Source organism: Panulirus ornatus, chromosome 46 (assembly GCF_036320965.1).
Source record: "Panulirus ornatus isolate Po-2019 chromosome 46, ASM3632096v1, whole genome shotgun sequence".
In the NCBI taxonomy this organism is placed as follows: Eukaryota; Metazoa; Arthropoda; class Malacostraca; order Decapoda; family Palinuridae; genus Panulirus; species Panulirus ornatus.
Genome location: NC_092269.1, coordinates 976,481 through 1,001,190, shown reverse-complemented (window position 1 = coordinate 1,001,190; position 24,710 = coordinate 976,481). Strand labels below are relative to the sequence as shown.

At 43.5% G+C, this 24,710-nt stretch overlaps 2 protein-coding genes across 4 annotated transcripts in view; one reads left to right on the top strand and one right to left on the bottom strand.

Moving 5' to 3' along the window:
• The window catches only part of Tango4 (transport and golgi organization 4), a 320,102-nt gene that overhangs the window by 216,864 nt on the left and 78,528 nt on the right, over positions 1-24,710 (top strand). The gene's annotated exons all lie outside the window — the stretch shown is intronic.
• LOC139763039 (uncharacterized) lies at positions 20,149-23,061 on the bottom strand. Its single transcript, XM_071688579.1, has 2 exons — positions 21,864-23,061; positions 20,149-21,033 (listed from the first exon to the last, which is right to left on the bottom strand). The coding sequence occupies exons 1-2, from the start codon at positions 22,557-22,559 to the stop codon at positions 20,860-20,862; spliced, it is 870 nt and encodes a 289-aa protein (XP_071544680.1). The 5' UTR covers positions 22,560-23,061; the 3' UTR covers positions 20,149-20,859.

The window sequence follows — 24,710 nt, the reverse complement described above, 5'->3', positions numbered from 1 at the left end:
ATATATATATATATATATATATATATATATATATATATATATATATATATATATATATATATATATATATATGTGATGTCTCCATGGTTGTTTAATTTGTTTATGGATGGGGTTGTTAGGGAGGTAAATGCAAGAGTTTTGGAAAGAGGGGCAAGTATGAAGTCTGTTGGGGATGAGAGAGCTTGGGAAGTGAGTCAGTTGTTGTTCGCTGATGATACAGCACTGGTGGCGGATTCATGTGAGAAACTGCAGAAGCTGGTGACGGAGTTTGGTAAAGTGTGTGGAAGAAGAAAGTTAAGAGTAAATGTGAATAAGAGCAAGGTTATTAGGTACAGTAGGGTTGAGGGTCAAGTCAATTGGGAGGTGAGTTTGAATGGTGAAAAACTGGAGGAAGTGAAGTGTTTTAGATATCTGGGAGTGGATCTGTCAGCGGATGGAACCATGGAAGCGGAAGTGGATCATAGGGTGGGGGAGGGGGCGAAAATTTTGGGAGCCTTGAAAAATGTGTGGAAGTCGAGAACATTATCCCGGAAAGCAAAAATGGGTATGTTTGAAGGAATAGTAGTTCCAACAATGTTGTATGGTTGCGAGGCGTGGGCTATGGATAGAGTTGTGCGCAGGAGGATGGATGTGCTGGAAATGAGATGTTTGAGGACAATGTGTGGTGTGAGGTGGTTTGATCGAGTAAGTAACGTAAGGGTAAGAGAGATGTGTGGAAATAAAAAGAGCGTGGTTGAGAGAGCAGAAGAGGGTGTTTTGAAATGGTTTGGGCACATGGAGAGAATGAGTGAGGAAAGATTGACCAAGAGGATATATGTGTCGGAGGTGGAGGGAACGAGGAGAAGAGGGAGACCAAATTGGAGGTGGAAAGATGGAGTGAAAAGGATTTTGTGTGATCGGGGCCTGAACATGCAGGAGGGTGAAAGGAGGGCAAGGAATAGAGTGAATTGGAGCGATGTGGTATACAGGGATTGACGTGCTGTCAGTGGATTGAATCAAGGCATGTGAAGCGTCCGGGGTAAACCATGGAAAGCTGTGTAGGTATGTATATTTGCGTGTGTGGACGTGTGTATGTACATGTGTATGGGGGGGGTTGGGCCATTTCTTTCGTCTGTTTCCTTGCGCTACCTCGCAAACGCGGGAGACAGCGACAAAGTATAAAAAAAAAAAAAAAAAATATATATATATTACGCTAATAAATCTAGCTAAGAAATCACAGGGCACTGGATGAGTCGCCTCCTCCTTCGTGTTCGGTGATGATGATGATGAGATATTCTCTGATAACATATTTACAGTTCGTAAACTAATTAAGCAGGAACTGAGCATCACTCAGCCAACAGCAGTAGCCTTAGCCTCCTTGGTGGTGGCAGTCCTGTTAACAGAATCATAATTAAAAAGTGAAATATTTCAATGCCATTTCTTCCCAAGGTATTTTTTTTCCCGAAGAGAAACTCAAAGAGAGACTCCACCTTACTCAGGGCTTGGCTGGCTGGCTGGCTGGCTGGCTGGCTGGCTGGCTGGCTGGCTGGCTGGCTGGCCTAGCTTTCGGTGCCCCAACTCATTTATTTCAGGGCCAGTCAGGGTGTGTCCATGAGGCACCTACATTTCCTTCTCGCTTAAGGGCATTAACATTTGCCTGAACCACCTATGTAGCAACGGAGTGTGCCGGGCCCAGCTCTCCATATATATATATATATATATATATATATATATATATATATATATATATATATATATATATATATATATGTCCTGCTCAACACGAATTCGTAAATAGAAGTTCCCTGCTTCTGGGGCTCCTATGTGCCTCCGACTGGTGTGGTTTGCAGCCGACACTTGGTAATGTCCGAAGGTATTTGCCTCCGTCCCCTGAGGGAGTACAGCAGCGCCCAGTTGACTGGTAGGGACAGATGGAGTGCTGAAGGACGGGAGAATGGGGGTAGGAGAGGGACTGGTAGGAGAGGTTCCTGCCACAGGACCTGCTGAAGGACCTGTTGGGCAGGAGGTTGGTAAGGATGGGTTCCGCGGGCAGCAAGACGAAGGTTGGTATGAAATGTTAAAACCCTCGATACTGTTGCATCTTGGCTGTACTTGCGAATTAAGACATTTCACAGAATATTTCCCAAATATCTTCAGGCTCGTTAGATATGACGAATATTCTGACTGATATGAAGTATTTTCCAGCTCCGAAGCTTCATGAAATATTCCAGCTATCATCAGTAGCTCAGGGAAATATTCCTCCTCTCTTTATTAACTTTAAAAGATATTCTTCCTGTTACTATTAGCATTCAGGAAATATTCTTCTCTGTATCATTAACTTCAGAAAATATTTTCCGAGATAATCATCTCTCGCGTTCACTTGTGTATGTTTATCTAGTTCAAGGCCGCGCTGTTCTGCGTGGGTGGAGAACTTATAGTAGCTCTCTCTCTCTCTCTCTCTCTCTCTCTCTCTCTCTCTCTCTCTCTCTCTCTCTCTCTCTCTCTCTCTCTCTCTCTCTCTCTCTCTCTCTACTTTTATGTCCACTGGATAATAACTCATAAAACTGTTGGTGGCTCACCCGATTTGGTTCAGAAATTATCAGTAGGTAGTGAAAGGTTTTTGTTCACTCTGAGGGCAAAGGTCAAATGTTAAGATGGTCAGAGGAGAGTTACAGGTGTACTGCTCTTACACTCAGCTCCTGTAAGCCATACCGGGGTTTCCTAATATGTTCCTTCCTGTGGTCGTTAGAGGAGGCACTTGCGAACTGTTGATTCTTGAACAACGCTGATGTTTTCGAGGTTAAAGGTCGAAGTTCGAGGTCACTTAGATTACTAACGTAGATCTTTTATCTGGGCTAGTGTGCCTGCCAGGTCAGCTCACAGGGTCAAGGTCACTACTCCGTAACAAGATTATAATTAGTCACAGTTCATTCTTAAATGGTCTCTGTTGGTCTTGGACTGAAAAGGGTCATGAGGTCTTAGTTCAAAGGGTCTTCGTCATAGCCTTACCTCATAACACAAGTTTCCTCACTATAACTCTTATCTGGGTCGCTGATAAGAGATAACCACGAGCCAAAGTACGTAGTTCCTCCTAGTTTGTGCTTGTTGTGCTGTATATTAATTTGTAGGGTCAAAGGTCAAGTTTCGCGATAGGAAACCCCTATGACGTAGTTAGTCACTCCAGTTTGTTCGAGCTGGGGCATATGAAGTGATTATGGGAAACTGCGTAAGGCTTTGTGATGCTTAGCTGAGGGTGAGGTGCACTGGTTTCGTTACATTACGTATGACGGCTAAGATAAGGTCAAATGAGGCCGTTCTCTATTTATGGCTCTGTCTCACTAGAGCAGGAAACGGCGAACAATTATGAATATATATATATATATATATATATATATATATATATATATATATATATATATATATATATATATATATATAGGAATAGAGGAATAGAATGAATTGGATCGATGTGGTATACCGGGGTTGACGTGCTGTCAGTGGATTGAATCGGGGCATGTGGGGCGTCTGGGGTAAACCATGGAAAGCTGTGTAGGTATGTATATTTGCGTGTGTGGACGTGTATGTGGGTTGGGCCATTTCTTTCGTCTGTTTCCTTGCGCTGCCTCGCAAACGCGGGAGACAGCGACAAAGCAAAAAAAAAAAAAAAAATATATATATATATATATATATATATATATATATATATATATATATATATATATATATATATATATATATAAGATTTTCTGCATGTTGACATACTTATCCACACGTACAAATAACGTTGCATGTAATCCTGACACATGACAAGCTCTGGAACCCTGGAAGTGACTGGCCACCATCCCACTCACCACATGCACTCAGCTATCTTATCACGAGCTGGGCTGGGCCTAGGGACCCATGCACGCACGGGTTAACAACGTTCGCATTCGTAACCCCGTCCAGTGTGTACTGTAGCGTACACACCAGAACAACATGTTTGATCAGTTCTTGCGATAGAGAAGGAGCTGGTGTATCACTGTATGTGTCAGGTCATTAGGATTAGACTGTGGAAGAGGGAGGTAAGGAGGTTGAACTGTCGTGTTATGGTATCTGTCTTATGCCTGTCTGTGAACTACTGACACAGTTAGATAACGGGGTATCGAAGCCCTCCAGTCTGACCCATGTGTCGTTCTAGGGTTTGAACCTTAAGAACTTTACTTCTTCAGGAATGAGCGAGTTTTACCAGGGATTGTAGTGCTGCAGCTCGCTCTCTTGGCTTATGTCTGCATGGCCGATGGAGATTGTAAGGAATGAGGTGAAGGATTTTAACACACACACACACACAGAGTAAGCCCTCACCAAACCTAGGTGTTCATCCTCCCTTGTGGGTCCGTCGATAAATGGGTACTTGGTTAATGCTGAGGTGTGTGTGTGTGTGTGTGTGTGTGTGTGTTAGTACACTAGCAGTTTCACAGAAGTGAGTGTAAGTACAGTCGTGTGTGGTTGTGCATATGATAGTGTATACATGTACACCTTGTGACCTGGACTGTACAGATGGATGATACATGGGGCGTCTGCTGTACAACAATATATACTTTGAGTACATATTACGTTCTAGAACTTAAGTAGTGCCCAGTGGGGTAAACAACTTGTTTTCTACATAGGTTGAACTTGCGGGTTTCCACTGGATTGTGGTGTTGCTATCTGGCGGTTCTCTCAATACCAGCAGGATTACTCGAGGCGCTGTAGTGACGGGATGAAACATGACGTGTATCCCACTCAGCTCTAACTGTGAACCATGCGGACCTGTGTTCGAGTCTCGGACCTGGTACTCAAAGTGTGATTCATATGAATACATAACGAAACTATTCCGCAATATCCTTTAACCCATATTATGGTTCATCTTATAGTTCACCAAGGAACCTTCTCTAAGACACAGTCTTGGTGTTGCACGACGCGGCAATATATATATATATATACAGAGAGAGAGAGAGAGAGAGAGAGAGAGAGAGAGAGAGAGAGAGAGAGAGAGAGAGCTTTGGATCTGGGTCAGCCAACGTGTTTTATCATATTAGGTTATAAAATCTTAATTCTTATCATGTTATCATCGAATGCTAGATTTTATGCTCGTGTGGTAGGCCTACTAACCAGGCCTAATGTCTTGAGCTTCAAGATAATGGGAGAAATGTATAGAATGATCGACGTCTGGTGTATGTCTCTCATCTCCAATATCAAAATGAGAATAATAAGATTCATACCTGGTGTGTGTGTGTGTATGTGTGTGTCTGTGTCTTTGATATCAGGAGGGGTGACTGAGTCTTTCATTGCAGCTTGTGTCAGCAGTGGTCACTGTATTTTCACTGTTATCTGACATCAGCACCTACACTCACAGCAGATGTTGCTTCTCTGATCGTCAGCAGATTGAAGTAACTGACTTGTAACACAGAGTCTTAAGTGCCGCCAGTAATCCTCAATCATATCTTCGTGTTCCATAGTCGTAACTTAACACTTTACATACTTAATGCCTCATTTTGATTTCCCTTTATCTTGTTAGTTATGAGGAAGAATAGTGTATATTTACCTAACTATCATTATCTATATTAAGTATGTTTGTATATACATTCATGTTTATAAGATAGTAATAGACAGATAGATAGATCAGGTCTACTTTCCAGTGCAAGCACATGATCAATTCTAGACTCAGAGGTACAGGAGAACAGGAACAGAACTGCTGGACAGCCACAGGTAGAGTTAACAGCTGGACCACCATAACGCTGGCGGTCACAACCGTAACATTTCATTATTTAAGTTTATTTGTCCTCCATCCCTCCATTACACTTGATACTTAACAAACACATCTTTTAAGTACTCGTCTACTATACAAGTAGTAGACGACCTGTGATCATCAAGGGTAGGACGAATAGAGGGAACCTATCGTTAATGATACATGGTCATTATCATATGGGTATACATCAGTGGGTATGTAGGTGGTGGTTGTATGTGATTGGCAGCCCTGCATGAACGTCTGAGTGTACTGCTTGTTTAGCTGTTTCATGTATGAAGGTTATTATAAACTGGTATATAATTGTATATTCAAGTATATCTGATTGTTATGAGTAAGCAGCTGGTTGTATTGCTGGAATATACGATTGTTTTCGTACTTTATTCGAACGTATTGCCTGAATGCGTCGGATTGTTAGCCATACTCTTACATCTGAATGTATAGATAAACATATGACTGTACTGCATAAATCTTTGATTTGTTGCAATAATTTTATATTTGACTACTTACCACATATACGTAATTGTTTGCATGATATGAAGAGTGTGTTGTTTGTGCTGCGTGAGTTCGCATTTGTTTGTTTACCTCACCCTTACTTAGGTTTCTAACCTCCCTCTCCCTGTCAATCTCTCCCACAGGTCTATAAGTTTTCCTCCCTAGTTATCATGGTATATCACTCTCCTGTTCTCCGGCTGTCTTGTTCTATCCCTCTTCCCCTCCCCATGTATCCATGTCTATCCCTCTTCCCCTCCCCATCTATCCTTGTCTATCCCTCTTCCCCTCCAGGGTTCCTTGTTTATTTCTTTCCTCCCCTCTCTCCACCCTGCACTGAGACTTCCTTCGCGCAGTCTCTCTCCCTGACGTCTCCCCCCTCCTCCGTCTCCCACCCCAGCCTCCTCCGCTCTTTTAACCTCCCCCTCTGTCCCGCTCCCCCGTCCCTCACCCCCGCCCCGTGAAGGGTCATATCTACAACATAACTGTAGGAATACACTTCAAGTGGCCTAATAACGTCAGGGTCTAATTATATCATTTAAAACCCCCTCGTTGGGTCGGCATCTGTGGTTGGTTCCTGGCGGGCTTTTAAGGACCTCGTGACGTCAGCGCGTGTTTACATGCGTCATACGTCAGGCAGCTGGTAGAGCCAAGCCTTGTAGTGCCAGCGGTTCATACCCAGTCCTAGCTACTGCCGGGGCTCGGGTTAAGAAGATATGCTACTCGTGTCACTGGCCTTTATGACTGACTCACTTGTTGTTGTCTGTAGATGATTCCCGCTGGTAGGATCTGTCTGTGTAGCGGGCTGTAGCTCTCTGTATTCTGACTATAGCTCCCCCCACGAGTTGTCTTCCATGACTGTATTTCATTGTATCTGTCTGTATAGCTTGTTGTTGGTCTTCTACGCTAGCTATAACATTATTGTATTAGTTGTTGTTGTATGTAGCTATCTGTAGGTGTCCCACTGGTTTGACCTGGTTGTAAGTGGTTGTAACACTTGGTTGCAGCTGTTTGTACTATACGTTTCACTGATTCGATGTAGTTGCCTCTTACTTTCTGTAGGTGTTTCATTAGCTGTAGCTGGCTATATCTGATTGTAGATATCTGATTATATATATGTATCTGTCTACGGGATGGTTGTATTTGGTTATAGCTGTTGTAGAAGGTTGAATTTAGCTGCAGTTTACTACTGTAGGTTCCCCGACCACCCAGGGTTACGATTAACTACATCAAGGTACAACTTGAGCTTTAGTCTGATGGTCGGAGGCCTATCTTTGTGTGTGCCATATCTTGTCTTCCCCTAAGATCGCTAACCACGTAATCCCTAATCAAATCCTCAGAGTAGACGCTCATTTAATCCCTGAATTAGACGCTTACCTAATCCTATAGAAGCTAATCCAGTCGCTGAAGTAGAATGAATTCATTATCAATTTGAATACGAATGTTAATCCACTGTTGAGCAAGCTCGCTTGTAGCCCTGCGGTCGATAGATTAATCCCTTCTACTGATTAATCAGACATTTATGTGTAAAGGTTTGATTCACTGTACTGCTGGCACTGACACCTCCCTCTCACGTGAGATGATACGACTGGACCTCACTGGTCACGTTTTGCTGGTACATGTTATACGGCAACACGAGTGTAAAACTCCCTCCAATAACACACAGAACACTAACAACACAACGGACCCTGTGTTTCTAACTGTGACTCAGCATGTATGTATGTATGTATGTATGTATGTATGTATGTATGTATGTGTATACATTGGTTTTGTTCCCGTGACCAAGTTTGTACAGCGGTTGGTGAGTATATTATACATCAAGATGAAATTTATTCACATGTCACCACTCGTGTGTAGCTGGTGACCTTTTAGCCTATGTGATTAAAAGGTCAGAAGTCTAGGACTAGAGTAATTGCTTTTGAGGTTGAAAAGGACGCATGTCTGAGGAGAGGTTAATATCTAGTGAGGTGAAAAGATCAAAAGTTTTGGCCGAGGTTAAAGGGTAAGGGTGAAGTGTCTAGTGCAAGGCTAATTGTTTGCAAATTAATTACTCCTGGGGCGAGGGTAAATGATTATAAGGTGTAAAGGTCAAAGTCTGAGGACAGGGCAAGTCTTAAGGTCAATAGTCTCGAGCAAGGTGGAGTGTTGGGAAGGTGGGGGTGTAAGGGGGGGAGGGGGGGTTAAAGTGTGAGGGTCAGATGTTAAGGGGGGAAGGGGAGGGGCGGAGGGGAGGGGGAGGAGGAGGGGGGAGGGTTAATACGTCTGGCCATTACATGGTCTTCTCCTCCGGACGGTTCACCATCGTGTACGGAAAACCATATTTTGGTTGTCATTTTATTCTGTGGTTTTGTAGGATTGCTGTGTCCACCATCTGTAATGATGACGCCTTATCTGTGATGATGATGATGATGGTGATGATGCATTTACCATTTTCGTTAATAATGATGGTATGCGAAGGTCGTGTTAAAGGAAAATCATTCTTAAGAATGTCTCCACAAGCATTTAGGTCGTTTCCTGTGCGAGAGTCCTCTCCCTCGGGTCGTCTGCTGCCGCTCAAGGGTCTGGTGGGTAGGTTACTGTCCGTGATGACTGGTGTGGGATAACGCATGTTATCACTGCTTCACCTGGTTATCTCGACTCTCGTCCTGGATGTAAGGTGTTGACACTCGACACACGATTGTTCGATCCCTTGAGTTCGAGGGTGCGACTCTTGAACGCGACTGTGCGACTTACACGTTCATATGATATCTTGACCTATGACCCTCATAGGTCAGGTCAGAGGTTAGGCCATGATATCCGAGGGTCGTGCCATCGTGCTATGACCATTTTGAGAGTTCATTTTGAGTGAAGACAACGGTCTAGGTGAGAGTTATGGATGAGAAGTCACTCTTCACAGAGCGAAGCATAACGAACTAATAAAGAAGGTCCAGAGGAAGACAACAAAGATGGCGCCAAAACTGGAAAGAATCTTGGTAATGATAGTAAAAAAAAAAATTCAGTATCTAGCCCTCCACGAAGGTAGAAATCTCTTGCCGTAAGGTAAGTACACACACATGCATTACACCCACTCAACCCAGGTAGGTGTTCATACTCACTTCGAGTGTGTATATATATATATATATATATATATATATATATATATATATATATATATATATATATATATGTTATCCCTGGGGATAGGGGAGAAAGAATACTTCCCACGTATTCCCTGCGTGTCGTAGAAGGCGACTAAAAGGGGAGGGAGCGGGGGGCTGGAAATCCTCCCCTTTCTTGTTTTTTTTTAATTTTCCAAAAGAAGGAACAGAGAAGGGGGTCAGGTGAGGATATTCCCTCTAAGGCCCAGTTCTCTGTTAACGCTACCTCGCTAACGCGGGAAATGGCAAATAGTATGAAAAAAAAGAATATATATATATATGTATATGAATGAAGACACGATGTATATTTAGAAGGTTAAGAGACGGGGTAACTCTCTCCCCGTAACACAGACATAGTAATCACACACACACACACACTGGAACAGAGAGAGAGAGAGAGAGAGAGAGAGAGAGAGAGAGACAGAGAGAGAGAGAGAGAGAGAGAGAGTCTTCAGTCTCCAGCACTTGGCTGTGCGCTGTGGTTGAGATTCAAATTATCATTTCCTGTTGCACAGAAATCCGTCATATGACATGAAATACTTGATGTAATTATGAATGATTTTCTTATCAATCAAAAACTTGCTTTGCTCCAGGAATGTTATGATGGTAGGGAGGCCACACAACCTGGATCTTGATCATAACATCTGTCTCCATAATGTCATTAGGAAATGTGCAGGTAATTACCCTTCCTAATCAAGATATTCAGACTAATTAAGCATGATCATGACTGAGTGTGGCTGGTTACATAATGATTGCTGGAATAACTTGTTGCCTTACTAGACCAAAGTGATGGTTCTTACTTCCTCAAACACCTTGTTACTGTCTCACAGTGTCTCGTAACACATGTTACATCTGGGAACACATGCAACACATGTTACGTCTGGGAACACATGCAACACATGTTACATCTGGGAACACATGCAACACATGTTACATCTGGTAACACATGCAACACATGTTACATCTGGTAACACATGCAACACATGTTACATATGGTAACACATGCAACACATGTTACATATGGTAACACATGTTATATCTGGTAACACATGCAACACATGTTACTTCTGGGAACACATGCAACACATGTTACGTCTGGGAACACATGCAACACATATTACTTCTGGGAACACATGCAACACATGGTCCTGAGTTTTTTTTCCATGTTGAAGATGGCGTAATGTAAACAAGTGGAAGATGTCATTTTTTCACATTTTGTAGTATTTAGTCTGGTTTCCGGCTGTGAAGTTTTTATCGTGAAGAAATTCTAATTTCGAAATGTTGGTGATGAATTTAGAAGTCAGGGATGAAGTTAGGTTTTTGTAATTGCTGTGTTAGCAGGATGGTCCTGGGGAGAAGTTTATCCTTATTAACCTCTAGTGAACTTAACAGCTCTTGTAATTAGGTCATTAGAAGTGTATACCACCGTGGGTTACCATCTTGATGACCCTCCAAGTTTAGTGCAAATCTTGGAGCAGTGGAAGGCTTCAGGTGTTGGTCGTGGTGTTGAGTACATGTCGTCTCGAGTCTGTCATGAATGGTATGCTCGACATGGTAAATGAAATTCCCCGTCCTGAACGTCAAACGTAAGTTTTCAAGATGGTATTTAGACGTTTGACGAAGAATTTCAAGAGCCTATCTGGCACGTTCACCACAAGGTTTCCAAGATCAAATCTTGATTATGAGATGGTCACGTTTTCCCTCGAGTGTATTTGAATATGTTAGCGTGTATGGCATTGATTTTGAGACGCTTTACGGGCGAAATGAGTGGTGGGGGCAGGCTTGTGTGTGTGTGTGTGTGTGTGTGAGAGAGAGAGAGAGAGAGAGAGAGAGAGAGAGAGAGAGAGAGAGAGAGAGAGAGAGAGAGAGAGAGAGAGGGCTTTACAGTCATCACCGTTTAACATTTCTCTATAGATCTTGTTTCTCTCTCTCTCTCTCTCTCTCTCTCTCTCTCTCTCTCTCTCTCTCTCTCTCTCTCTCTCCCCCCCTCTCTCTCTCGCCAGCGAAAGTAGACGATAAGGCCTTGAGGGTGATTACAGACAAATCCAAAATGCTTGGATACAATCCGCAAATCAGCAAAAGTGAGCCTGATGGAACTTAACGAAGATATGTTTGTGCAAATAAGTCACGTAAATTTGAACAATACATTGCTAACACTGGTACAGAGGCCCTGGCAGGGAAAGTGATAGAAAGTGGAATAAACGTCAGAGATGTGGGAACCACCATGATCGCAATAGGAAAATTCAAAGCACGTGCTTAGAACACAACACTATCGGTCCTGATGATAAGCGGTCTGATACTGTGGACTTTCACAACGAGAGAGAGAGAGAGAGAGAGAGAGAGAGAGAGAGAGAGAGAGAGAGAGAGAGAGAGAGAGAGAGAAGTAAACTTTTGATCAGAGGGTTTGATGTATACGTAGGAAGGTGTGTGTTGCTGTGTAGTATGGACACCAGCCAAATAAACGGGAACGACCAGTTTGGAGAGAATTTAGAATTACTTTATAAGTAAGAGTCAGAGAAAAGAATCATGTGGACGACTGTAAGAATCATGTGGACGACCGTAAGAATCATGTGGACGACCGTAAGAATCATGTGGACGACCGTAAGAATCATGTGGACGACCGTAAGAATCATGTGGACGACCGTAAGAATCATGTGGACGACTGTAAGAATCATGTGGACGACCGTAAGAATCATGTGGACGACCGTAAGAATCATGTGGACGACTGTAAGAATCATGTGGACGACTGTAAGAATCATGTGGACGACTGTAAGAATCATGTGGACGACTGTAAGAATCATGTGGACGACCGTAAGAATCATGTGGACGACCGTAAGAATCATGTGGACGACTGTAAGAATCATGTGGACGACTGTAAGAATCATGTGGACGACCGTAAGAATCATGTGGACGACCGTAAGAATCATGTGGACGACTGTAAGAATCATGTGACGACTGTAAGAATCATGTGGACGACGTAAGAATCATGTGGACGACCGTAAGAATCATGTGGACGACCGTAAGAATCATGTGGACGACTGTAAGAATCATGTGGACGACTGTAAGAATCATGTGGACGACCGTAAGAATCATGTGGACGACTGTAAGAAGCTGTGAGAATTCCAACTCTGGAGACTTAAAAGGAGAGAGAAATGCGCGATCATATTCCTATGATAAACATATTGAAGGATCAGTAGACAGTATGATCTTACTAAATTCTTCTCAACAAGGAAGACACGTACGGAGTTCACTGATCTTGCGAGAGCATTGTGGAATCTGCCGTACGTGAACAACGTACGAGAGTCCAGCACGGACGAAGAAATGACTCTCTAGTGTACCACAAGATGACCTCTGCAGCTTGTATGAAACAACCACAAGAACATTTAAAAGAAAACTTGATATATGGTTGAAGTCAGTCCCAGAAGAACCCAGACACCCGCACGAAGGTGTTCTCTCTCTCTCTCTCTCTCTCTCTCTCTCTCTCTCTCTCTCTCTCTCTCTCTCTCTCTCTCTCTCTCTCTCTCTCTCTCCCGAAGTATCCCTCATTCAGGGTTTTCTAATTGCCTTACAAAACAGGCAGTTGGCGTATGTCTGCTCATGGGATGGTTCATTCAGTTTGTGGAAATTGGTTTCATATTTCCACTTGAAAGTGGGGATCCTCCCCCAGTGTGGACACCAACGGTTGTGCTGTTCCATCACCGGCGTCAACTACTGCCATATGTGTTACTAGTGTTAGAGGGGAGTACCAGGGGGAGCTGCCTGTGTTGACATCAAGAAAACCATCTGTTGAAGCCACAGTGGTTGAGAGAAGGATTAGATACTGTGTTTGTACTGAGGAATCTTAGAGGTCATTGATTACACACACATACACACACACACACACACACATATATATATATATATATATATATATATATATATATATATATATATATATATATATATATATATCTTTCTTTCTTTTAAACTATTCGCCATTTCCCGCGTTAGCGAGGTAGCGTTAAGAACAGAGGACTGGGCCTTTGTGGTATATCCTCACCTGGCCCCCCTTCTCTGTTCCTTCTTTTGGAAAATTAAAAAAAAAACGAGAGGGGAGGATTTCCAGCCTCCCGCTCCCTCCCCTTTTAGTCGCCTTCTACGACACGCAGGGAATACGTGGGAAGTATTCTTAATCCCCTATCCCCAGGGATATATATATACTTATTGCTGGTTCCCGCGTCACCAGGTGCAGTGAATTAATTTTTTCTTTTTTTCCTTTCCATTTAGTTAATGGTGAATGATATGATGGAAATGATCCTGTCTTCTCATCATCACTGGTTAACTGTTTTGGCACCAGTGACAAAGGTGGAAATTTATTACAAGGTGGAGCCACAATCGAGTGGAATCTATACATTAACTTATATATCATTTGATATAAAATTGCCCTTATATTATATAACTTACCCGAACTCATTAATTAGTATAAGCGTTAATTTTTGGTAATTAAGGCAACAGGTGTTGAGTAATTAAGTGTAGGTTCAAAGTCAGACGAGTTTAATGAGGAAAGTTATCGTTAACTTGTTATTACTAATTAACAAATACAAATGGTGTACCATTTTTCGTACAGACTAATAATTATTATTCATTTTTGTAGCTGCATGTAGATTTAATTAATCAAAATTAGTTTACAGACGTCCCATGACAACTGAACGGCGCACACACACACACACACACACACACACACACACACACACACACACACACACACACACACACATATTTGATAATAGTCTTCCATGCATAGTTGATATACTAACTTTCCTTGGGATCAGTAGGTATACTCCTTCGCCGTCCTGGATGTATCCAGCTGTGCTGTCCGTATAGCGGAGTTCATCTTGCATGGGATGGAGTTCCATGTCCTTTCTTGTATTAATCCTTTCTGGGGCCTCTTACGTGTTTTTTTTGCTCTGATGCTTCTTTCATCAGGGGTGGAGTCAACTCTCCCTTTATTATTCTCACTCCGCTTCCATATCTACTCGGAATCACTAGAGATGTTACGCTTATTCTCATGTGCACTTTCATGAAGGTACAGGACACTCGCTTCACAAGTTAATCCCCTGTTTAGGTAAGTCTACACGCATTGATAGGCTGGTAAACCGACAAACACTTCGTCTGGTGGATAATTACATATTATGATTTCCTGGTGTTGGAGACATTATGCCTCGTCAGTACAGTACAGGTGGGCTGACAATGACCGCCCACAAGTGCGGGCGCCCGCATGAGCTCCCATTCAGATCTGGATGTAGGCCACAAACACACTCTACCAACACAGACTCAACGAACACACTCTACCAACACAGACTTACCCAACACGTTCAGTCAACACATGTTTAGCCAACACAACCTCATACACATTTGACCATCGCACACTTCACCAACACTCTGCATCAACGTACACGAACGCACACTCAACCAACACACTGAACCATGGCACTCAACCTAGGTACACTCTCGACCAACATACACTCAACAGTCAACCATCACACACTCACACTACATCATTGCACAAAACTGAAGAATTTCTGTTGGATCTTAACAGTAAACATGATAAAGCTCATTGTTATGGAAGGTTCTGTTGAATCTGCAATGAGGGAGTAGGAGCATCGGTACTTTTACCTTCAGAAATTGGGGGAATGTAAAAGATATATGGTTCAGTGAAACATGTCAACAAGCAAAGGAACAGAGGAATGACCTGATATAGGCAGCATTAACCAGCAAACGTTTGGAAGCTCCAATACTTGATTCAGAGTTGGACTACCTCCTTGCAGGACTCCGCTACGGCTAGAACAGACACCATTTCCTGTTCACACATTCCTGTAAGAAAATCGTGGCAATTTCCCCTCTCTGCCCTGCTTAGTGTACCATCTCAATTTTTTTCTTGCCGTTTTCTGAGCCAGAGGAGGTGGTGGGTGGGGAGGTGCCTTCTGTTTTACTATTCTCTTTCTGCCACAAATAAGACTATGACTACAAACAGCTTCATCAAGGACCATCAGGTTTCCTAATTATCTGTCCTTCCAGTATCATCCGAAGCATTATGTTGCCAGATTTATACCCAACGTCCTTGTCCTTCACATGGCATGGATACATACGCTCAGACAACCCCAGAAGACACGCACAGAGACCAAAACACATCGACAAACACAGGCCACAATACTGCACGTACACAGACCACATGTGGTCCTCTACTGACACGGCATCTCATTATTAGAGATACCTGGAACTTTCGTAAATCTCCAGCAGAATCTACTCATATAACATTGCCCATCAGACAAGAATTTTCATAAGCTATATCAGTCAACTTTGTTAAGGTGGCAGTAATACGTTTAGAAGTTGCTGCTGAAGAGGGAGGTGCAATTTGGATAATATACATTCATGAGTGTGGTCAGAAGAACCTGTTGGGTGCGAGATTGTGTAGCTTCAGCGCCAAGGATTAGGGGCTGAAAAACAGATCCAGAATTTTATTAGAGTGGCCACTGCAGTCAGGAACGTGGGTAGGATGGGTGATAATAGATCATAGAGAACAGAGTACCAGAGGCTTGAAGTCCCCATCCCATCCATGTGGGAGGAAGTCAACTATTCTCTGTCTCGATATTTACTTTGACAGATAACCTGGGAGAGACAGTGGGAGCTGGATTGATTGATATGAAGAGAGACACAAAGCCGGGAAGAAGGACCTTGAATTTGGTATAACACTGTTTTGTGCCCAAATTATAATGATTACTATGTCCAGTGCACACAGCACTACTTGGTGTCTCATTGTGTATGCTACATGCTTCGTCCTGACTGCACACTACAGTGTGTTGGGTCCCACGCTAGACATGTCATTATGTTCCATGCGTATAACTGAGTTATTCCAATGTTCGTAAAGCACTTTGCTGTGTCAGTAGCACACAACACTCAGTATTGTTCGAAGCGTAGGACTTTGCGTTTCATGTCCTGATATCACAACACTTAAGGAAGTTGTGATCATGAAATGGTTAGACCAGACTTTTATAATGTTATTCGAAGAATACATTACTGTATTAATATACTACACTACTGTATCGATGCAGCACATACCCCAAGATTCTATCCTTTATCATAGAATATATTTTTCTCCAATATATTCGGAAATATGCGATAGATCAGGCACAGTATAACGAGGGAGTGCAAGACTAGTATATTTCTCTCTGGTGTGGCAATATCCTCGTGTGCTTTTGTTTTATACGCCGGTAATTTAACGAAAGGTCAAAACAATTGCTTGGATTTGTTTCCTGATGTCGTCTGCTTGTGGTCAGGTCGTGAAGTGGTCGTTGGTAAAGTTATCATCACAAGTAGCGGCAGTCATCAAACCCACATCTGGATCCGGGACCGACCACCCAACCCGGCTGCTTCTCCTCCGCTCTGGGGTGGGTTGGAAAATGAGAAAGGTGTATCTACCTACATATGCATCTTCACACACACACACACACACACACACACACACACACACACACATAGTGTCTTTCCCATGATAAGTGACTAGCTATGTAAAATGTTTATAGCTTTTCTTACATCGAACAACATAAAACATTCCTAGCAGTTTCTTACGTTGGTCTTGTATCACTCCCAATAAGGATAATTCATTTTGGTTCGCTTATTCCGTGTTTACTCACGCCTCACTTCTCAACACGCCTCTTCATCTCATCATTTTGAGGTATCTTTACGAAGGTCAGAACACATCTTGCTGTAGACTAGACTCTGTAGGAGGAAGTGTCTATCTAAAAGAGTTGTATCTGTAACAAGTACACTGCTGTGTATGTAGGACACCTTACATACTCTTGTCTACCTGTTGTTATACATATGTTGTCGTGTGTTTGAAGGGTGTCCTGTCCCTGCTCTCTCTCTCTCTCTCTCTCTCTCTCTCTCTCTCTCTCTCTCTCTCTCTCTCTCTCTCTCAGCTTTTTGTTATATCATCTGTGTTTGATCTCTGACATTCTGCTGCCTGTTGTGTTAACATGCTGTCAGGTCCACACATCAAATGCTTCACATAAAGGGGACAAAATACACAAAGTATATAATAAAATAAAGTTTATTTAACCTACCATTCTTTACCCTTAGTTCCGGAGGCTACAGATCCTGTTATCTTAACATACTTTGGGAACCTCACCCAGGAATTTGACATAGGGTGATTATATTATGACCATTTCCATTTCTCTTTAACCTTTAGCTCCTTCCCTTTCGCCTTGCTCTATAGCTCCCCTTTGGACTGGACATTAGGGGAAGCCTTGAGAAGGAGTTCAGGCAGGAGTCCCCACAGTGAAGGTGAAATACTTTAAACATGGAGATAACAACAAACAAGAAACTTAAAGGTGATTATACAATGTCGATTACATGGAAGAATAGACCATATATTCAGGGTAACTTTTCATTAACATTTTTTAACAAGTTGGAGGGCTGAGGCAATTCAAGTTTCTTTTGTCAACTTGAAACATGAATTTCACCTCAACTTTAATATATTAAGCGTACATTTTTGCCAGCATAGGTTTACACTCACTAGGGTACAGTTTTCTCTTAACAAGGCAAAGAGAACATCACAACAAAGTTGAACATGGATGTTTTGATTCCACATGGTAAACATAGCTCCATATGCGTGCCAGGGGGACATATCATAGCCCCTTGGCACTAACAGAGCAGATCTGGGTCACTGCTAGACCTAACGCTAGTGGTGCCAGAACTGGTCTGATCTCTGATAAACATACTTCTTACAAATGTAGGCGAACCACTCTTCCATACTCTCTACTGGCGTCAACATAGTCCGCCTCTTGTTATGAGCGATATATGTGAAAGTTTTGAATGTACAGTACTGAGAGAGATATCTATATACATATATACTCTATATATACAGTTATTTGGGTATGAATTACTTACACTGAAATGGAATGGACAGTATTATTGATAATTGGTGAACCTACCCTTAGAATCACACTGGATCTTTGTAACATTCAGACATACAATACAAAATACAATAGTTACGATACTCATACAGCAACAGTTAGAGAGATGGCACTGGGTAACTGTACGGAAAAGTGCGTCTTCCATCAACTATAAAAAAAAAGAAACTTTGCAATATTCTAATCGACTCCACAATGTACCATCGTTTAGTGTATGTTTCAGTATTGGTAATAATCCTTAACCAAATGTAGATTCAAATGAGATTTGTAGAAAGTTATCCTCTCGCTGTGTGATAAATTCCTGAAAATATTGTTTTCTATATCAATATGTTTCTAGGAAGCTGACTGCTCCGTACAGTTAAACATCGCCGAGAGAAAGAAAAAATACATTTGTCACGTTCAATCCAATGGTGTGATGTAAGAATTACATGAGTTGCCAGGCAAGCTGTTACCTTACTGTCTTGGTGGATAATGTTCATGACACAAGTCTAACCTCTGGGGATGCCAGGTTCCATCAACATGGTAACAGTTGCTTACATGAACCAAGACCCGGTTTTTTGCTTGGTTACAACGTGCAAGAACCAACAGTGGAATACATCAAAGGATTGTCTTTTTCGTCAAATGGTCTTATAAAGCAGACGAGGTAATTTAAGCATTTCAAAACACACAGTTATAATGGCGTTCATTGAAGCAGACATAGATAATTTAGGCTATTGATATCATCTCTAACAATCCATCTTTAAATTTCACCCGTCCCCTTTGATCCCAGTCCCCACCTTCTGGGCCTCCGAGCTGCCATGCGAAGGAATACCACAGAAGCGAAACATTCTCAGTTCAGAATTAACGACGCCACACACACACACACACACACACACACAGACACACACATCCCTATGCCGCTACACTGAGCAATGATCACTTGCTCTACCAGGTTTCATTATCCGTCTGTGTCTTGACTGTACCCCTCCAGGGAGCGTCCAAGTTTATTTAATCGTAGTGGAAACACGTGCACTTGAGGCTATCAACATTAGTTCCTCCATAAATAAGAAACGTTTGTAACTCGACCAAGACACAGAAGTTTACAGGATCCATCGTTGTGTTGTATAGTATAGGAGTTCACGCTACAACCTGAGCAGTGTTGTAGGTTGTGATCAGAATGACTGCATTACTGGAGCAGCAAACGTTATCGAAAGCTAAACAGTGTGAACAGTAATACTCGAGGTTTGGATCATAAACTGCTACGTAAGCTGTGGTCTGACCATACACTAAAGAGAAGTGTTTTAAGCTGTGGTCTGAGCATACACTAAAGAGAAGTGTTTTAAGCTGTGGTCTGAGCATACATACACCAAGTGTTTGGAGCTTTAGTTTGAGCATACATTGGGATTTTCATGTTCCAGAGTATACACTGCAGATATGAAAACTGGCATTACTCTTAATTGCACTTACGATTCATAAGACTGGCTTATTGGTAACAAGTTCTGACTAATTAATTACTGTTTCACTAGATACCTTAAGGTCGAAAGGTGTCGATCTTAGAGCTCTATAATCATCCTTACAGACGTGGACGATTTGTTTTCCCATGAGTCCTCGTGAGCAATTAACTTTTTGTACTTAAAAATGTCATAGACTAATGAACTGAGCTGCGTTATGATCGATCATTAAATTTCTGTTTTGACTTGATATGCTTACATACTTTGTCGTATATATATATATATATATATATATATATATATATATATATATATATATATATATATATATATATATATCCAAATGGACCATAAATAAATACTGAAAACGGTGCGGGTTTGATTGATATTATACATTTCATTATGATTTTTTTATTAATTTATAATTTTATTATTAACATAGATTACAAAACTTTCTCTTTTATTAAAATATCGAAATATATTTCATTTCACATCCTTTCACAACTTATCATTCACACACTTGAGTTCGTCGTACACACAATCAGTTGGGACAGATAATTGTCACTAAAGGTATCGCTCTTGAGAGGCGTTGTATCACAAATGTGGTCAGGTCTGCCCAGCTCTCTCTGCCTTCGCCCTCATAAGTTAAGACCCTAACATGTAGATAAATATTTAGACTTCAGGACGCGCGCGAGAGAGAGTTGTGGGCAGAAAACGAGGGCTGCGCACCTGGGGTTCTGCAAATCCTACGGTGAACTCCAACAACCTGGAGATCCTCGAGGATGAATGTAGTGTGTGGTCGCACACGCTGACGGTGGCTCCTCCTGCGGCCGCTGGGACGGTCATCTACTGACTAGCTTCACCCCATCTCCCCCCATTTTTTTTTTTTCCTACTGCTCCGTTCTCCTTCTGCTGCTACTACTGCTGCTCCTATGGGCACGTCCAAACCGCCACCACGGATTGTAAACCGCCTTGTGCCAGCACTGCGGCCGGCCGTGTAGGGTAAGGCAGCCCTAGAGACTGGTGTAGCGAGGAGAGTTGTTGCTCTCAAGCCGTCCACTGTCACAGGTTGGCAGGTTATAGGCTTGGGCGTGGGGTTGCCGGCATCACATGTTCAGTAGATGTTTCTGCTGGTTGAAAGAATCCATCTGCTTGCGGAGGTCGCGTTGCACGTGGTCCGGGAGGTTGTGGATGTTCGCGAACATGGAGTGGAAAGCGGCCAGCTCCTGACTCAGGATCTCGCATTTTTTATGGAGTCTGTCGTTATCCAAGATGAGTTTCTGGAAAGAGGAGAGGAAGACGACATTAGCAGCGCTCGTCAGGGACCTGAGGCAAGGGTGGGCAAGGTACACGAGTCATCCTTGAGGGTAGGGAGGGAGGGAGGGAGGGAGGGAGGGGGGAAGTAACTTGCGGCCCCCCCCCCCCCCCACCACCCCAATCTCCGGATGGTACACTTCTCAACGGTGATGTTGTCATTTCCCTCATTCCTCATTATGTACTTCCTGGTCTGAACACCTTCATCATACTGTCACACAACCATTAACGATGGGTAATGGGAATAATGACTTCAGATCACTCAGTGCCTTGGGTAAATGTCCCATTCTATGTTCTGTTTTGCACACATGATTCCTCGACCGTCGACATTTGGCACTTCTCCCGGTCCCGGCCCCACACACACACACACACACACACACTCACGCACACACAGGAACACACACGTTGGAACATATACAAATCCAACTTTTACAAAAGCAGTTTAATCATTTTTTTTTCTATCTCTACCAATAGCCTTCAAGCCCTCTACCTTCGTAACGATCAACAGATGATAAGAGTAAACTGAACTTTTTTTTTTTTGTAAACAATTGTAGAACCTGAGTGTTGCTTTTGGTTGGTCATGCGACCGATAGTTTGAGTTGGTCACCTGTAACTCAGGCAATGTACGTGTCGCCACCACCGACACATCTGTACACTGAGGGTTCTACTTCACGTGGTTGATCGTGAGGGGTTGAATTACATGAAGGTAGAGAGAGAGAGAGAGAGAGAGAGAGAGAGAGAGAGAGAGAGAGAGAGAGAGAGAGAGAGGACTAGACTGACTGTAATCTTATCTCACCTTGACTCGTTCCTCTGTTTCACGGGTTCTCGCTTTCGCCTTCTCTCGACTCTTCCTGACGGCGATGTTATTCCTCTCCCGCCGGCGTTTGTATTCATCGCTGCCTTTATCTAGGATCTTCTTGCAGCCGCCGATCATCTTGCCTCCCGTCGGGGATTTGAGGGGCGATCTGCATACGCCGTCAGCGCCCGGTACCGTCGTGGGGGTCATGCTGGAGTATGTGGGAGGCACACCAGCATACGACGCTCCGTACCCACTGGCTGCCGGCCCAACCCTGGCACAGGCACTGTACTCGTGTTGTGCCACCTCGCCCTGGTCGTGAGGCTCCTCCTTGATGTGTGGTCGCTCGAGATGCGATCTGTCTTGGTAGTGTCGGTCGAACTGGGCGGCCCCATGCACGGGTTGAGGCAGGTACGCCAAAGGGTTGTACATGTTGTTTACACCCAGACCTCGATGGCCTGTATTGTTCTTATCGACCGTGAGTCCCTGGATATCCTGGATGAGGCCTTCGTTGAACTGTGAGTCGTCGATGAGGTTGTGGAGGTCTAGCGAGATCTCTGGGGCACTGAGTTCGGCCAGCTCCCCGTAATCTACGTCCTCACCGGAGTATAGTATGTTGCCACTCTTGACCTTGACGCCACTGCTACGACTCTTCTTGTTGTAGTCGGCACTATCATAGAGCTGTGGGCACTCCATATTGGTCTGTGGGCATGGCGACACGCCCGTACCGTATCTGCTGTCGTCCAGCGCGCCGAAGGTATCTCCCCAGTCACACGAATAATCGAGAAAGGCCGCCGTGGTGCCTTCCGAACTCACTACCACTCGTTAAACAAGGTCGTACTCTTGTAGTACCGTAGATCCGACGAAGGTAAGTAACGACTTAAGTCCCTCGGATATCGGTTTATACTCAGGAAACTTCCACTGCCTGACTGACGAGTTGTGGCGAGCGCGCCCTATTTATGTTTGCAGCCTGGTGGAGCCGCTGCCAGAGATGCCAACGCTGTTCAGGTCTCCAGAGGTCCCTATACGCAGCATTCCGGCGCCAGCTTCCTGACCGGGAGGACCTGTGTAGCCACCCTGTCAACACTCACCCGCGTTTCCTTACTCTCACGAAAATACTTATCGTTTTTTGCCGTAAATTTGGGTCAAATTTTCCTAGAAATTCCTCGGTGTGTGTTACTGGCGATAACACCACCATTATACACTCACTAGATACTCCTTTATATTTCAAAAGCTGAAATCATGTATTAGATGACACGTCTTTACCATCTCATACATGAAAAAATCAGAAACCACGGACGACTTAACTGTTGTAAATTAAATGCATAAAACATGGAGAATGGCATCACCGATGACGTCATTACGTTTTCCGTCGAACACCGTCTTAATGTATGACGGGGGAAGTGGACGGGGGCGGGGCGGGACGGGGGAAGATCTGCGAATTTTGGTGATTTTGGAAAGTCCAATACCGGGGCTTGGGGGAAGGGGGGGGGGGGGGGGGGAAGGGGGGAATTTGCGAATCTAAAGAAAGTCTTTGTTTCTTTGATGAATTTTTCAACGACATTATTGACAGTTTTTCTTCAAAATGTTTTGATAACTTGATTTTGTTATTGAGAAAACTTTGAGAGAAGAGTTTGTTCGGTGAAGCCGTAAGGGGTAGTACGTACTGAGAAATTGTAGTCAGTGTTAGCCACTGCTGACATTGGTGGGTGTTAGTTAGCAGCTGACACTGGCCGGTGTCAGTAGCAGCTGACAGTGGCCGATGTTATCCCAGTTCGTGATGGTTAGTGTCAGGACGAGCTGGTTATGTCCAGTGTTGTTAACACTGGCTGTTGGTGTGTCAGCCAGCGTCAGCCTCAGCTAGCAATGTCTAGTGTCAGCCCATCCGGCAGTGGCCAGCGTCAGCCTCAGCTAGTGGTGTCCAAGTGTCAGCGGCAGCAAGTGCTGGCCTCTGTTGTCAGCATGACTCAGACAGGCACCGTCCGTGGCTGGCCAGCCGGGGGACTGTGGAGGACACACTCCAGCGCCAGACCTGCTCAGTTTAACATGTCTTCCCACCAGCTCTCACTCCCTCCCTCACTCACTCACACCCTCCCTCACTCCCTCACTCACTCACTCACTCACTCACACCCAGCCTGACCTCCTCAGTCACAGTGCTTCCTTAGTACTTTCTGGAAAACGCACTCGAGTGCATTCACGAAGCGCTTGCGTGCATTGTGGTCTACTTGCCTTTCGTAGAGGTTACAAGGCGTGTGTTAGTTTGACGTTACGACCATTATAAGAGTACGACGGTGCAACCCACGGTACGACCCTTATAAGAATACGACGGTACGACCCTTAGAGTACATCGGTACGATCCATTGAGCACGACGGAACGACCCTGCAACACTGAGGTACGAGTTGACATCCGACCTGAGCCTGAGTTATGGACGGAAGTTGAATGGGCCTCTATGTCCACTACGAGTGTGGTCACGATGTTTGATCAGGATTATTGGATCATTCCAGATGATCGAGTGAATTTCACCTTGCTCAGTGTCCGAAATGACGTTTTGACCTTGTTTGATGTCGTTAATGACATGCTTGGGGTTGTTCAATATCCCTAAGGACGGTATGACCTTTTACGATGTCTGAAATGACCGTTGTGATTTGGCAAATGACCAAAATGACAATGAAAACTTACTAGATGTGCGGAATGAGTCACACAACCACTTGTTGTGGTAGAGATGACGCACTTAATTGCTTCTTGGATTATATAAGTTTGACACGTAATGTTTGGAAGATGTGCTTCTCTAATTTATCCGTAATTGACACCGGAACTGTTCATGGATGTGATTTATTGTCAAATTT

Coding starts and splice junctions, on each gene's coding strand:
- LOC139763039 (XM_071688579.1), bottom strand. CDS start 22,559: ATGGAGTGCCCACAGCTCTATGATAGTGCCGACTACAACAAGAAGAGT. Junction 21,034..21,863: donor AAACAGAGGAACGAGTCAAG/GTGAGATAAGAT, acceptor TCCTCTTTCCAG/AAACTCATCTTGGATAACGA.